The sequence below is a fragment of the Ochotona curzoniae genome, unplaced genomic scaffold, assembly GCF_017591425.1.
Source record: "Ochotona curzoniae isolate NIBS_2020 unplaced genomic scaffold, NIBS_Ocur_1.0 contig_3520, whole genome shotgun sequence".
In the NCBI taxonomy this organism is placed as follows: domain Eukaryota; kingdom Metazoa; phylum Chordata; class Mammalia; order Lagomorpha; family Ochotonidae; genus Ochotona; species Ochotona curzoniae.
This window is the reverse complement of record NW_024465894.1, coordinates 25,069,957-25,087,412: the sequence shown is the minus strand read 5'-3', so window position 1 is coordinate 25,087,412 and position 17,456 is coordinate 25,069,957. Positions and strand designations below refer to the sequence as shown.

The window sequence follows — 17,456 nt, the reverse complement described above, 5'->3', positions numbered from 1 at the left end:
GAATTACATAACTACCAAAAACCCCAACAGTGCTGATGAGGACTTGGGTGGCACAAAAGTAGAACGTCAAGAACAAAGGAGCACATCACACTGAAACACGCACCATTAGCTTCAGGCATTTAGGGTGTGGTTGACATCAGGTAGTATGCTTTATGGCACGCATGGAAATCAACCACAAAAGAACTGAAAATGTTCTGCACCAAGTTACACAGGGATGTATGTATACTTCAAAATATTGACCAAACTTCACCATACACAAATTTTCTCACAATTTTTTAAGGGGACGAGAATTGTGAATTCACTCCATATAGGCATTGCACAGCATGTTAGAATCCAAAGCACAAAAGCCACAGTACTCTCCATTTTTCTTCCTATGCCGCAGCTTCCTCAATACCTCTTCTTCAACAGCAGAAGAATGAAAAAGTTTGGACTGCACTGATTAGTTGCCCAGATGGCAGCATATCAATAAAATACCTATCACTTTGAAAGATGATTTATTATATATTTATATAGAGTAAAGCATATAAAACCACAAAACAACACCACCTTCAACACTGGCCTCCCATATGGCAGCCAGTTCATGTCTTAGCTGTCCTACTTCCCATTGAGCTCCCTGCCAATGTGCCTGGAAAAGTAATGGAACTGTGCCCAAACTTGGGCCCCCGCACCCGCAGGGGAGACCCAGAAGATGCTCTGACTCCGGCCTGGCTGAGCCCCAGCCGTTGAGGCCATCTGAAAAGTGAAGCAGCAGAGGGATGATGAAGCTCTGTGTTTCTCCTCTCTCTAAAACTCAGCCTTTTAAATAAATACTTAAAAGTACTAGGTAGCACATATCATATATCTACTTGATAGTGATAGTCTAATGCTTATATATCTAAATGCAGTTTAGAGATGTCATTACTATACATTAATTATTAATAGTTGAAATACCTCCTGACCTTTTCACTTGATTGTCTTCTTTTCTTTAGCTGAATGAAATCTGTTTCCACCCTTTCTGCCAGCTCTAGTTTCCTCTTGTTTCTTTTAAATGCAGCTAAACTGAATCCTATAAAAGAAACATTAAAAATAACATTTGAGAAATATTAGGGCAAGAGGGCTAATTAGATATTCTAAAGAGCCTTCCCAAAACAAAATCCTCAAGGGTATTGAATTAGGATTTAACAAGTTTTCAAGATGGGCACTGGGCTTAGTGGTTAAGAGGACATAATCCGCATCCAAACACCTGGGTTCTACTTCCAGCTTTGGCAGCTAAGCCCAGGTTCCTATAAACGCACACCGTGAGAGACAGCAACTACAGCTCACAGAACTGAGCTTCTGCCACCAACATGCGAGAGCTGGATTGAGTTTCCAGCTCCCTACCTTGGTCACAGCCCAGCCTCAACAACTGGGAACATCTGAGCAATGAACCAGCAGATGAAGCTTGTTCGTTCTCTCTCTCTCTCTCTCTCTCTCTGTGTGTGTGTACACACACATACACTCACTCTTTCACATACACACACACCACACTTCCTTTCATGTAACTAAATTTTATTTTTAAAGAGTTCTTTTCAACACTGAGATAGAATAAATCTGTATTGTGGAATATATGAAACTCGCTCACCTGACATAAAAATATAAAATGGTTGTCACTTTAAAAACAGTAAGAAAACTTTCGAACTGCAATATAAGCAAGCAGTGAAGCAGTCATTACCCGTCTAATGTGTGTGCCACCACCAACAGTGTACATAAAGGACAAAAGAGTTGGGGAGGATGCACCTTGAAAAAATACATTGGAGGTTTTCTGCCAACCGATCAGATCAATATGGGAAATGCAAAGGTTGATATCCCACATTGAAAGGGAGGACAAGAAAGTCACCAGGCAAAAGAAACACAAAAGTGTCAAGTCCCAACTTTGCATCTGACAGTGCTGTTAGTAAATCCATGACTAGAGAACATTTGGATGCTCTCAGAAGGGAATTCACATTACCTACTTGGCCTGGGAAAACCAAGCATACTCTTCACGCAAAAATGCTTCAAAGAGCCCTCCAAAGGCACATGCAGACCCTGCAGAAACACACACATCCTGACTCCTCAGACCTCAAAGGATCCCAATGATTCCATTAGCACGTGCCCTTAGTTTGTACAGAAAAACTCAGATGCAAGAGATAAATGACCGAAAAAAATTGCAAAAGTCATCCTACTATCAGAAGTTTAATCTGATTTTCAAAACTTCAGATATAAAACTAATCCGATGTAGAATATAGCATTTGCTTATGTTCTTAAAAAGTGAAAGGAAGATGCCAAAAATATGACTCAAGACAAAAAAGAGGCAAAATAAGTACAATAAACTTGAAGGAACAGAGCTTCTTCCAAAGCAGACGCTCTCAAATATATATGTGTATATTATATAACATACATGTGTATATGATATATGTATAGAACAAATAAAACTTATCAAACATGATATACAGATTTTAATAGTCAAGTAGAGATAGCTTATCAAATCTGATAAATTACAAAACGCAACATAAAACTAGAGATTACTGAAGCCTTCTATTAATAAAATACTAAGTCATTGCAATTACTAAAATAAAATTAAATGTATGGAATTTGCACAATACCAGCTTAAAAGCTCTAAAAACACTTTGTTTAATTTAATGAAAAACATGAATACCAATATCCAAAAGCACAGTAAACTGAGAGAAGAAAAACTCAGGCACACACTATGATCAAGCTGACAAAAACTAAAGACAGAGAGGGTCTCGGAGCAGATCAGCACACAGCAGGGATCCTCCATAATATTATAAGCACATTTCTTATCAGAAACTTGGGAGGTCAGAGGCATTTGTTTATTAATTCAATGCACTGACCACACTGAAGCACATTACTTTGAACTGCTGCAAACAAAGCTATGGGCCCGGCCTTGGGAGCTTGTGCTTCATCCAGTAGCTACAATGCTGCCACATCTCAATACCTGGGTTGGGTTCCTGGCTCTAGTTCCTCACTCCAGTTTCCACCAACACAGACCCTGGGATACAAGGATGCTGATTCGAGTAACTGGGATGCTGCTACCTTCAGGGAACCTCGTTCATGCTCCCCCCTTCGCCTAAGCAGATGGGATGTGTCTCTCTCCCTCCCATCCTACCCTCTCCCTCTCAAACAAAAAAAACAAAACAACACAAATTTCTAAAAAGTCGACAGCTCCCTTCTCCTTCTTCCCTATTTCCCTCTATCATTCTTTCAAATACATATAAATAAATGAACTTAAAAGAATAAATGTATGTGTTACTTAATTTTAAAATGTGTTTATTCAAAGAACATATATTGCTACTTAGTATATACATCTTAAGGAATCTATGGTATATTATATTTTTCCTGCTACAAACAGAATATTGTCATGTAGTCAAACATTTTGGCATCCTGCAAAATCTGGTGCTAGCCACTCTGTAAAACCATTTTATATAAATATTGCAAAGTAAAATTGGCATATTAAACATGAATTTATTTCCATATCCTACTAAAACCAAAAAGAAATTCAAGTAGCAAAAAAGTTTCATTAGGCAAAGAACACAAAGTAGAGGTGACGGCAATGATGACGACAATAACGGTAATATTGACATAATTTTAGGAAATGATAACCCTTGAGAAAGAGAGCAGAACCCCAATGTTCGGAAGACAGGCACTCCTGCCAAAGAAACATCAGAAGAGTTCAGAATAGAAGGCATTTGCTATCTCTGAAAGCCAGGCTTGTATTAAAAACAGGAGAACTGGCACAAAGTGTCAAGCAGGAATATCTGGATGCCCAAATCCACCTCTCACACTTATGGAAAATATAAGGTTTGGTCTTCAGAGACATTGAACCAGATGGGCTCCCAAGCAGAGGAAATCAGACAGAGCTGGTGTCGCGCAGGTAGCAACTGCTGCACTAAAAGCAGAAGTTTATACCCAAGTCTGGAAATGGGGAGAGCAGCCCCCGACTCCTTCCCCTCTCTAATCCTGAGAGATTTCTCTCAGGGGAAACATACAGAGAGAGATATTTATCTGTTGGAACAACACCAAGAGCCCCCAACACAAAAACCTGCTCACTCAACCAACCTTGTGGTCAGTATGAATAGAGCAGGACTGGAAAATTTTTCCAACAGGTTTAAAGAGTCAGAAAACATACAAATCATCCAAAGAGGAAACAAAAGCAGAAAATAAGAGCAAACTGCACACAATGCTGTCTCAAAAAAGATAAATCTTCAAAAAGAATACAACATTCTTTATCAAAGTATTAGAGATACAGCTAAGGATACTAAAAATACAAAAACTAAAGCTATTAAGTCATCAGAGCTAGAAAGTATGGGAAATAAAATTGAAAAAAAATTGAAAAGTAGGACAAAAAAAATTTGAGAAAAACACAGGGGACCAGAACATGAGGAAGACATTATTCTGAAGAATTCCCCCAAAAATTAAAGCACATGAATTTCCAAAGTGAAAATGCAAAATGAATACCCAGCATGAAGAAAGAAAAAAATTTTTTCAATGTGCTTCACAATGATATCTAAAACATGAGAATTAAAAACCTCCTTCCAAAGGGAAAACACACAACATTTAACCTAAGAACTGAGAGTCTGGCATAATAGCAAGTCTGGAAACCAGACGATAAGAAAACAATTTCCTCAAAAACCTAAGAGAAAATTATTTCCAGTTTCATATTCACCCAGTAAGGAATAAACCAAGAAAGAAAAGCAGAGACACGGGAACAAGAGAATCCAGTGCTGGTAAGAAGCAAAGCAGATCCAAAGACAAAGTAAGGTGACATCCCAGACGGACATAGGCATAACCTAGGCATAACCAGGAAATCTCTAGACTGCTAGGTGTCAAGTGGCACATGGCAGGGGGAATGGGAGTAACATAAGTACTGTTTTTGTTTGGTACTAAAATTCCAAAATAACTTTCACTAGAAAGTTGGTGGGACAGGATTCCAAGTGGGAACTAGGAGCGTTGAGAACATGCCTACTTCTGCTTTAATGTCACACACACAATTCTATCCCCTCTAGCTTCCCTGTTACAGATTCCAGCTGCATGAATACTTCTTGTGAAGATACAAATAAGCCTTCAAACACAGGCAGTGAGAGATCAACATGCTTATTACAAATTTGCATCTAATGTGAAGCTTCCTTCCAGAGCTACGGAAGATGACACAGACACAGGGGAAAACAGTATAAATCATAATTTGAGGTGGTTCTGATTGAACCTTGCATCTTTAATTTTGTCTACATTTCTCTCCACTACAAAAGGCACTGCGTGTTTGTGTAAGTTTTGAGAAATTTTAGCTCAGTAGGTCTGTGTACATTTTATTGTAGCAAATGAAATAACTTATCTATAAACATCTGATGTACTCATAAGGTACTACCTTTCTTAACTTTTTAAATGTTTCTAGGTTAATGGAATTCATCCAACAGCTTTCCAATCGTCACAATCTCCACAAAGAAGACATTTCAATTAAAGGACCCTCACCATTGAAACTCACGCTGTTCAAGGGTCAATTATAATATTATTAAGAGCTAAGCCTTATTATATACTTATTGAAAATATAATCATATTCTTTTTATACAAGTTGGTTTCTTAGCGCTAATGTTCCCCATGTTCCATTTGATTATTTAAATTTTACTCACAGATCACTTTGATGACAACAAAGTTAAAAAATAAAAGCAGATATTTTTGAGATTTATAGAAATATTTAGCCATGATTACATCTTAAAAAACAGACCTGTATTCACATTTACCATTTCATTCTTCATGTCCTATCAAATCCACTAGATTAACTATCAAACTTGAGTCCTCACAACATTTCTGGTTACTTCATTACACTTCAGTACAAGAATAAGTGACAACTCGTTTACTTGCATTCATTTTTATTGAGCAAAGACCTTTTCCATAAACTACATGTCCTTAAAAATGCTCACCAAGCACCCTCTTACCTAATTCTTAGTCTGTGTCTCCAACACCAGAAGCAGAACAGGCTTCAGGCTTTTCATCCTTAGCTGCCCTCCAAAATCTTTGCTGATTTGCATTAGTACTTATAATGCAAACTTATCAGAAGTAATATAACTTATTGAACTCTTTCACAAATTAAAAGGGAACATTAACAAATACTCCCTTGAATTTCAATTTCCCTACTGAGTATGTTGTGGTGTCTACTTAAGACTTGGCTCTTTTCCTATTTTTCTATGGGGCTATTATTGCATTTGTATGGTTTTTATATGGCCAGCTTCTTCCTAGACTAAGCACAAGCATCGCTTTGTCCTATTTGTGACAAATGTTTCCCAGTCTTAATTGTTATGTGGCACAACCTTGCTTTTTCTTCTGCTTGTACTTGTACTTAAAGAGCCCCTCCTCTGCTCAAGAACTGCTATTAAATGCTAACCTGTCGGGGAGAGCTTTCAGAGCAGCAGTCAAGCTGCCCACATCCCACCTTAAGCTGAATGTCCAACCTCCACTTATGATTCAGCTCCCAGCCAATGCTCGCCCTGGGAGGCAGTGGGTGAAAGCTCAGGTAGGCCTTTGCCATCCCTGCTGGAAGACCCAGACTAAGTCCCAGAATCATGGCTTCAGTCTGGCCCAGTGGATGAAAGATCTCTGTATGCAAAATAAATATAAAAATTAATATTATTAAAGTTATGCTTTTTTAAAATATTATGTTATCCTTCTCTTTCTTTGGAGTATTTTACAGCTTTTTAAAACTGTGGCTACATCAGTAATAATTATTTTAAGTAACCTAAAAACTATTCCTAAAAGATATTTCTATAAAAGCATGAAAAAACAACGCGGAAACATAAAGGGTTAGATGATGATTTAAAATCAATTAACTTTCTATATAACTTTCAGCCATAAACATCTCAGCATATATGCTCTTCTCCTTAAACATATTTATTTCAGGATCATGACAGAAGCAGTGCAACACTTTTGGGTACATATGCTTACATGGCTTAATTTTTTAAAAGTTTCTACTCACTTGTGGTCATGATGTTAGGAGGGCAGGAAGGTATTCCATGATCTACTGCCCATCTGTAGGCTCCTTCTCCAACTAAAAAGCTAACAGAGAAATTATTCTTGTAAATTTAATGTCATTTTCTACAATTCAATAAATATTGCAAATAAACTTGAAAAAAGGCTGTACGTAAACATAACTCTAGATTTTAAAATAGATGCTCAAAAATTCTTCTAATTTTTCCTCAAATCAGAAATCTCAAAATCAGAAATTAATAGTATTATGTGTAATAACACACAAGTAAAAATGCAGAAGAAAAAAATTAAAATGAGACTTCCACAAGGAAAATATTAAGATTGAGCTTGGATTAACATGACTCTCAGTTTAGTGTATAAAATCAAGGGCTAGCATTGACACTGTGGGTTGAGCTGCCACCTAAAATGGCAGAATCCCATATGATTTTGTCATTCAAAACTCAGTTGCCCCACTGCTGATCCAGCTCCCTGCTCATGTTCTGTAAAAACAATAAAAGATGGCCATGGTCCCTGGGCTCCTGCCGCCCGCATGGGAGACCAGGCTGCAGTTACAGGCCACTGGTGTCAGCCTGGTCCAGCCTCAGCAACCGCAGGCATCTAGGGTGTGGATGAGCTTATGGAAGATCGTTCACTCTTTCTCCCTCTCCTCCTTTCGATTTAGCCCTGCCTTTCACACAAACTTTTAAAAGATTAAGAATAAAAGGAGTCTAAGAATGCCTTCAGATTTGATACTTTTGCGCAACAGAATACTTAGATCACCCCAATATGTGTAGGTTTCATCTAGAGATAACCAGATGCAATGATACAATTAAAAATGGACATCTTTTTTGCTTTTATATTATTTGATATTTGCTATTATACAATCTTTTTTACTTTTTTCCTATGCTAAAAGGATTATAGTAAAAGCCAAAACCTGTAAATTACAAGTTCTAATGCAATATAGTGAACTACAGCAAACCTTAAAGGTTTTAGCATTCAGGATAATTACCTCACTCTAAGTAATTTGAGCAAGAAAACAGCATAATAAATAATTCATCTTCTTCCACAGCCATCTTCTTAAAGATTTCAGGAAGGAGACACAGATTCCTTGAACTTGTGATGACCTACGAAGCTTCCCACTCCCTCTTTTTGTTTCTACTCTGCTAATCACTGCATTGCTAAGAACTCATGGCAACAGAACTGAAGCCTTCACTAAGAAGAAGGCTGGTGACAGACTGGCAAAAGAAAACCCTGGAGCACCTGGAGAGAGACACACATTCAAAATTTTCCAAAACAAAACTAAATGGTTAATCACAAATAATAGTTTTCCAACATACATAAAATTGGAAATGCAGGAAGACCTTGGAAAAATGAGAGGGCCAATAATCAACATCTTCACCTCTTATATAAAATGATTTATTTTTAAATTTTTATTTGGAAGGCAAGGTTACAGAGAAGAAGAGACAGAGATCTTCCATCCACTGTTTCACCCTCGAATGGCCACAATGGCCAGAGCTGAACTAATCCAAAGTCAGGAACCAGGAGCCTCTTCTCGGTCTCTTACATGGGTGCAGGCAGGGGTTCTAGCACCAGGGCCATCTTCTGCTACTTTTCTAGGCCACAAGCAGAGAACAGGATGGGAAGTGGAGCAGCCAGGACTTGTACTAGTATCTATATGGGATGCTGGCCCTAAAGGCGAAAGCTTAGTCTACTAGGAAAAGGGGGGCCAGGGTCAGCACCACTTCACCTCTTCAAATCTCTATTTTTAGAAAAATTGCAAAGGATTCTGAGAATAATTTTCTCCTATTCTTGTTTCAAACGAAGATTACTGCAAGAAAAAGCTTTCAGATAAAGTTCAAACATTAAACAAACCAAGTACAGATTTCAATGCCCATCTGAGCTGTCCCGGTGGCATTTGTAGTGCTTCCTGCTTCTAGAAAAGGAGCCTACCCGTTAACACAGATACCAGTCAGTGACGTCTGTCTTACCAAAACCCCGTGAAGTCTCATGTGAGGACTAGCTAAAAATTGACAAGCTACAGAGTCATCTGATCCTGCCCACCGGTCACTTGCTTTTCTTCACCCCTGGCATATCCCACACCCATCTCAGGTGAAAATACAGCATGGAGGCTGCGGCCTCCCTGTCGTTTCCTCTCTGGCTCTTTCCCTGTTTCTCAACAGGCAAATTACCTCACCTGCTCAAAGGTATCTGTTTGGTGACGTTTGCTTGGAAATACACCTGAACACACTGCACCCCACTACCCAGTATCCCAAATTCCCTCAACCTGCTTTTCTTACATACTGCATAAATGATACCTTACACATTAGATCTGCTGTTTTCTTGTTTCTACATTGTAAACTGCAAGTTTCATAGGCGTCAGATCTTTCGGTTTTTTTCTGCCAACGAATTTCAAGCTTTTAGAACAATTCTTGAAATGTACTTAACATCACATAAACATTGGCAAAATACTGAAAAAGTTTAAAATGACAGTGCAAACCTCCATAAAGGATAGCACAGTCCTTGTGCTGTGCTCAGATTAATCTACGTTTAAGCAGGTCTGAAGCGCTGGGACACCAGAACAACTGGTTACTGAGACCAGCACTAAGGTGATGACGGAAGCACTCCTTAAGGGGCTGCAAGAGCAGTTCCAACAGCGTAGAGAGCAAATCTCCCTGGAAGGGGCTGTCTGAGCAAAGACTGCAATGGTACAAGAACTCACAATCTTACTGACGGGGAATCACCCATTTGCAAGAAGCCATGTCTATGTAATCATCCTAAAACATGTATTAAGAAATCTGTGCCAAAATAAACTTTTAATTGCATTTTACATTTGAAATACCTAAATATAAAACTGAAGAAACACAAATTTGGCTATGATTCTTTAAAGCTTAAAGGCACAAAGTACAAATTAAGAATGCAAAATTTGAAATTAATATATAACCATCAAATACATAGTAAAAAAGAGAAATAGTTCTGAAATTACTAGAGAAATGTGTATCTGTTATATTTATAATCCCCAAAATTCCTATTTTAAAATTGTAATCCCTGAGCTATTGAGATGGTATTAGGTGACCTTTCACACATTTGATCAGATCATGAGAAGACCCCTATGAATGGAATTAGAAACCTTAAAAAGGAGGCTACCCTATACATATATCCCCCCAAATTTTTTTTGTAGACTTCTACAGTTATATAGTGAACTTCCAGATAAGCAAAATATTTCTACACCAAGCTAGTATAACAAGCAGCAAATCTATCTTCTTGTTCAAACCAACGGGGAAGGAGGGGAAGTATGGTATATGTGTGTGTGTGTAAACAATTCTCAGCAATTCGACATCAGGCATTGTAGTACAGCAAACCATGAAAGGAAGGACATGGCATAATCCTATGCATGACAGTCTTGCTGCAATCACTATTCATTACCACCTGAAGACTCTCAAAAAAGGAAAAGAAGGAAAGGTCCAGTACAGTGGATAAGCTTAGGGCTGGCTCATTGGCTCAACTAGTTATTCTCCCCCTGAAAACACTGGGATCCCATATGAGCACTGGCTCCTGTGCTGGCTGCTTCACTTCCCATCCAGCTCCCTGCTTGTGGCCTGGGAAAGCAGTGGAGGGTGGTGCACAGCTTGGGACCGTGAACCTATGTCGGAAATCCAAAAGAAGCCCCTGGCTCCCAGAAAAGGATCAGCTCAGCTCTGGCCATTGTGGCCATTTGAGTAGTGAACCAGCAGATGGAAGATCTTTCTTTCTGACTCTCCATCTGGAAATATGCCTTTCCAATAGAAATAAATAAATCTTTCAAAAAAACAAAACAACAAAAGCAAACAAAAAAATCACAGGAACCCACCAACTCCCTGTATGCAGAGAGGCCAGTGGCCAGAGTTCACATGAAGGAGACCAGGGAGCAGAGGAACTGCACAAAGAAAAGAGTGACACGATGCCCACACAGTGTTCCTCTGCCCTTCCATGGAGCAGGGATCAATCTTGCTTTAAGAGGGAATCACTCAAAGCCTTGGAACAAATAACCTCAAAGTTCTAAAGGGAAAAAAAAATCTTCAAGCACAGACAAGGCCAGTACAGCTCCTACTCCCACCAGACAAAGCAAAAAGACATGGTAGGTAATCTGTTACCATAATCCAAAAAGTTTTGCCTCAATAGCAAAGCAAAACTAGCCCAAAGCCAAATGCATCTCCAGTGTCCCGTAACAAATCTTAAAATAAAAACAGAAAGGATAAAATAGATTTTAAATAAGTCACATTCTAAAATAAAGTCAAAGAATATTCAGTAAACTACAAAAATACACAGCATCCAAAAAAGGCAAAATTCATAATGTTTGGAAGCCAGTAAAATGTTACCACACATGCAAAAAAGGAATATAGAAAATATAATGAGAAAACCACACAACTGACAACAGTCCAAAAATAAGCTGATAGGACTAGTATACAAAGAAACTAAGACAGTTTTGTAACTTGTATGTAGATTCAAGAAGCTAGAGAAAATATTAAAATGGTAAATGGATCCATGAAAGACATTTTCAAATTTCTGAAGACAGAAACTACTATTTCAGAAATGAAAAATAGATTGCATGGGATCAGCAGGTAATAAGACATTGTAAAAAAAAATAATCAGCAAACATGAAACCACAACAAATACAAACTATTCAAAACGGAATGAGAAAAACAAGCATCAAAAATAAATATATAAACCATCAACGATGTACAGGACTAAAACAGGAGGCTAAATACATTCACATGTGATCAGAGTCCAGAAGCACAGAAGAGAATGAGTGAGATAAAACATCTGAAGAAATATGACCACAATTTTCCAAATTTAATGAAATGCATATCCCTTCAACTCCAATAAACAAACTGAACCAAAACTTAAGAAAACCATAAACTAATGTCACTCATAAATGCAGATGTAAAATTTGTAAAATACTCACAAACTGAAGCCAACATTATATCAAAAGGATAATATTTTATGACCAAGTAGAATTTCTTTCAGGAATGAGACTGCTCCTTTAATAGTCAAAAACCACTTGCTATGTTGCCTGCCTAAATCTAAGAGAAACTGTAAATTCTTACCAAGAGAAGTATAAAAGTATTTGCCAAAGAACACCAATGCATACTAAAACTCTCAGCATACCAGGAAAAGGAACTTCCTCAATGCGTGAAAGAGCACGTGCAGCAAGTCCACAGCAATCACACTGCCGGGGAAAAGACTAACCAGTAAATGCTTCCCTAAGATCACAAGCAACTGAAAGATGTGCACTTCCATACTTCACGTTATAAATTGCTTTGCAATATAGCCAGTACAATAAGAAAGAAGGCAGGCATGAAAAAAAAAAGGAAGAAAGGAAGGAAGGGATGGAAGGAGCCAAGAGGGGGAGGGAAGGGAGAGAGAAAAAAAAATAATAAAGAAATCCAGATTGGAAAGAAAGAATTGAACTATCTTCATTTCCAAGAACAAACTGATAAAAAAAAATAGAGAAAAGAAAGAAAATTATTCATATTTGTATATACTAACAATATAAACTTGACATTTTTCTTTTCTTTCTTTTTGGGAATCAACAGAAGCCAGACTAGAACTTGGATCTTGGACTTTTCCACCTATAAAGTACAAGTAATAAAACTATGTTGGATGAACCACCCTATCTGCAAACATTTGTTATGATAACCAAGTAGATTGTTATCCACACTGCTATAAACAAATGCAGATTTTTTTTAATCCCACAGGGTATTGAATGATATGACTAGAACACAATTTATTCAGCAGTGAAACTTACTCAGTCATTGACAGACACTGTAGCTGTTGATAGTTTTGTATTCCATTAGGAGCACTGCCATGACCGTGGGCTTCACACACTTTCTATATACATGTGCAGGTATTTTGTCTTAAAGAGAGAATTGCTGGAATATACAATGTGCCTTTTTAAAAATTTAATTAACAAATACCAAGATGTAACCCTGGGTATTACTAGTCCGTGTCTGCACCACGAATAGAACAAAAAAAATTTTTTTACACTTATTTAATAGAGTTACACAGAGAGCTGGAGGGAGAGACAGAGAGGTAAAAAACAAACCCTGAAATTAAACTTCCAAGACAGAGCCAGACCAAAACCAGGAGTCAGGAATTTGAATAAGGTATCCCATGTGGGAACAAAGCCCCAAACAGTTGGGCCATCTTCCACTGCTTTCCCAGGTGCAACTGCAGAAATCTGAATCAGAACTGGAGCAACCAGGAATAGAAGCAGCGCCATATGGAATGCTGGTGAAGTAGCTGAAGCCCTTTGCAGTAAACATCAGTCCTACGATTTTCTATACTCCCAATTACACTAAATATTACTGGTTCTTCTTAATTTTGCTAAATGAATAAGGTAAAAACATGATCTCGTTTTAATTTATAATTCCTTAAAATCAGGACTGGGTACCTTGCATGTCTTTATATGCTAAGACAAGCTAACTCTATAATTGATAACATTTAGGTTGCCTTTTCTAATTTTATTTTACTTAGTTTAAAGGACAGAGAAAGCTTTCTCATCAGTTGGTTCATTCCCCAAATAGCACAAAAGCCGATAGCTGAGTCAGACAAGGGCCAGGAGCCAGAAACTCAACCCAGTTCCACCGCCATAATGAAAGGCATGAGACCAACTCCAAGAGCCGTGTCCTTCTGGCTCTCAGAGTGTGCTGGAGCCAAAGCTCAGACACAGGAGGTCTGACAAGTAAGTGGGCATCCCATACTATCTAAACTATCACGCCAAATGCTCATCCCACTTTGTTCTTATACTGTATTTTTGTCTGCCACATGTACCATCAATAATTTTGCAAAGGATATAGGGTCTTTTAATTGTGATTTTGGTATTTTCAGTTGTAGAACAGCTAAACATTTTCACTTGTCATATGTTTTACAATCTAGCCTTTTACAATCTGCAAAGCCAGATTTACAGGGGAAGGAGAGACACAGAGAAAGATCTTCCATCCTCTGGTTCACTCCCCAGCTGGAACTAAGCCATTTCAAAGCCAGGAGGAAGGAGTTTCTTCTGGGTCTCCTTCAGGGATACAGGGTCCCAAGGTTTGGGCCATCCTCTTCCATTTTCCCACTTCATTATGATTCAGATACTGTGTTTTTCTTTCTCAAAATATTTATATTGCAAAGTGAGACATACAGAGAGGAGAGGCAGAGAGGAAGATCTTCTGTCCTACAGTTCACCACCCCCCAAGCAGCCACAACAGCCGGTGCTGAGCCAATCCGAAGCCAGGAGCCAATCCGAAGCCAGGAGCCTGAATTTCTTCCAGGTCTTCCACATGGGTGCAGGGTCCCAAGGCTTTGGCCCTTCCTCAACTGCTTTCCCAGGCCACAAGCAGGGATGGGAAGCAGGGCCGCTGGGATTAGACCCGGTGCCCATATAGGATCCTGGCACATTCAAAGTAAGGACTTAGCTGCCACTTTATCATACCGGGATAGTGTTGTTTTGTGCCTCACGTCATCACAATTCATGCACACTGTTCTTGACAGCTTAAAGGTGTGCAGCAGGGGCCTCACTGTAATGAAGCAGGCTCAGGTGCTGACTGCAATGCTGTATCACATGAGCACTGGATGAGATCCAGGCTGTACCACTCCTCATCTGTGCTTAAGACAGCAGCAGAACACAGTTCAGGTACCTGGGCCCCTGTGATCCAGATGGGAGAGCAAGATGGAGGTCCTGGCTTCTGGCTTCTGGCTCCTGGCTCCTGGCTCCTGGCTCTAGCCTAGCCAAGCCTAAGTCACTGCACCCATTTAGGGAATAAATCAATGAATGGAAGATCTCGCTGATCCCCCTCTAATTCTGCTTCTCAAACACCAAATAAATCTTTAAAAAAATTAAAATTTAAAAATTTAAAAACCATCATCGAGCAAGTCAGTGTCATTTTCCAACAGCTCAAGTGACCACTGGCACATGTCACAGCAGTAAAGCATTTGTTTTAGGCATATGGCATTGCACACTTACTGACTGCATTACACTCAACACACACTAAGAAATCAAAAGGATTATGGGACTCAATTGACCATAACACCCACTAGATTGTGGAGCTCTGGAACCAAACATACAATATAAGAAAAATACCCATAAACAATGTATGCTATCTACTAGGTAAGTTCAACTCTTTGATACTTTTCAAAACTGGCTCATTTATTCTTATACTCTAGGTCTTTTATACGCAAATTTGAAAGTATTTGGTAAATACCATGAGGCATGTGAGGAAGAGCAAAAGAGTGGATGTACAGGTGTACTCCAAAATACTGTTTACACCATTTATGTTGAATTTTTTTTGCCAGATAAAACAATTACATCTTTTCTTCCCTGTTCGTACCTAGTTTGGTTAGTGCTATGTTATACATAAAGCGGGAAATATGAGTGAAATAACATGGTCAAATTTGAAAGCACACTGAGAAGAAAACAGAAGCAATGTTCCTGCACCAACTCCTCCTCAAACATGATGCACACAGAAGGACACTGCGTCTACCTACTGAATAAACACGACCTTCACTGCTTTTCCAGGCCACAAGCAGCAAGCTGAATGCAAAGTAGACTAGCTGGGACACTAACCAGTGCTCATATGGACAGCCACACTTGGATGTGGAGAATTAGACAGTTGAAACTCATCTTCTAACTTCCTTTCCTCATGTTTCCCACAAGCTTTCTGAAGTACCCTCATATTAGAATTGATCTCAAGAAATCAGATTTCAGGGTCGATTCTGGATATAACAGGTTAATAAGTCACTGCTTTGGACTCCACCATCTCATATCAAAGTCCTGGTTCAAGTCCCAGCTACACTACTCCCAATCCTACTTCCTGCTGATGTGGATAAGAAAGCAGAGGTTACAGCCCAAGTGCAGGAACGTGCATCTGCCAGCTACACAGGAAGCAGGATGGGGTCTGGGATCCTGCCTTCAGTGTGGCCCAATCCCAGCTTCTGCCTCCAACTGGGCATATGGAAAAGCCCTCCCTCCACCACTCTGCCTTGCAAGTCAATAAATAATACATCTTTAAAAAAAAAAAAAAACAGATTTCTTCCCTTTGCTTTACTAAAAACTACATAATAAAAAGCTATTATTTCCCTAAGAGATATTTTATGGTTCCCTGTTTAACACCATTTTGAAATGACTGCAGTGTACACAGAATGCTGAGAGCTGTTCCTACTACTCCGTCCCCCGTGACCTGTGTTGGAGGACATGCTCACAAGCGCATGTCAACACTTCTCTCTAGATTTTCAATATGTTCTACAGACACTTCTTTGTGAATGACGTATTTCATAATAAAAGAGCTTTTCATATCAAAAAGATCTTCTTAAATTGGAATCATTTATTCTGTTATGAGCCCAGAAAAGAAACATCAAAGCCGCAACTTTCAACACAGAGCACTAACACACCTTTTGTAATCTATCATGCTGAACAGAGACTAACATGAGACACTATTAAGGTGTGTGTGTGTTGATGTGGTCAGGCATGGTAGCTATGTTTTGTTAAAGGTATATTTATAAAATTGCTTAGAGGTGAAATACAATGTGGGAGGCTTTAAAACACTGTAGGAAAAATAAAGAAGCATGAGAAGCATGAAACTATTGAAATGGTGGACCAGCACTGCTCAGCAAGACTAAGTCACCACTTGCGATGCCCGCATCCCGCGGTGGAGTGTCGGTTTAATGCCCACTTGCTTTGCTTCCACCCCAACTCTCTACTAGTGTGCCTGAGAACAAGGTCGAAGACACCTCGTCCTGCCTCCCACACGACAGGGCGTAGATGGAGCCTCTCGCTCCAGGCTTCAGCCTGCTCCAGGCCTGGTCGTTCAGGCCATTTGGGAAATAAACCTCTCTTCCTAGCTCTTCTTCTCTGTCACTCTACGTTTTAAACAAATCTTCAAAAGGCTATCAGAAATCAATGATGGGTTTATGAGACGTACTTAAAATGTCTTGTGTACTTTCTTCTGAGAAATTAGCAAAATTAAAAATCACTTTATAGACTCCTGACTGCAATCTTTCAGATAATGAGCATTATTAGTAACAGCAAAAACAACTCTATAATCAACTGCACAGCCAAAAATTAACTCTGTTCTCCTCTACTTTAATTCATAATACTCTAGTCCCTTCTGAAATTTTACCAAGTATCCAAAATGTTCCAAGATTACAGAGCAAAGTGCGTCTTCCACCCGAAGGCGTGCTATTGCTGGTGTATTAAAAACCACGCCACCTTTACAGATAGAACCATTCTTCAGGCATTGCGCATATACTAAATGCCACAGACACAGCAAATGTTGAGGAGAGGAACACGGTTACCAGGGAGGAATCCTGCCAGCCGAGAGCTTGCCCTTCTGCCCTTCACACAAGAGTCTGTTTGCCACTGAGACTGGGTTCTTGATTCCTACGGAAAGGAATGGGCAGAAAAAGAAGTCAGAAATGGCTTCAGGTTTCCTGAGTAGTTCTGTAGCTGTTTCAGGAAACTATTTCAA

The 17,456-nt window shown here is 39.1% G+C and overlaps 1 protein-coding gene across 7 annotated transcripts in view; it reads right to left on the bottom strand.

The window, feature by feature from the left end:
* The window catches only part of TASP1 (taspase 1), a 233,377-nt gene that overhangs the window by 166,508 nt on the left and 49,413 nt on the right, over positions 1 to 17,456 (bottom strand). For 6 of the 7 annotated variants that reach the window (XR_005884033.1, XR_005884032.1, XM_040981828.1 and 3 more), the window contains 3 exons: positions 17,284 to 17,368; positions 6,980 to 7,059; positions 939 to 1,045 (listed from right to left, as the gene is read on the bottom strand). The exons of the other annotated variant lie outside the window; for it this stretch is intronic. Coding sequence is in view for 4 of the 6 variants with exons in the window: in XM_040981828.1 (XP_040837762.1) it covers positions 939 to 1,045; positions 6,980 to 7,059; positions 17,284 to 17,368 (272 nt within the window). In the remaining 2 variants the exon portion in view is untranslated. The remainder of the gene's footprint in view (positions 1 to 938; positions 1,046 to 6,979; positions 7,060 to 17,283; positions 17,369 to 17,456) is intronic. 7 annotated transcript variants of the gene reach the window in all.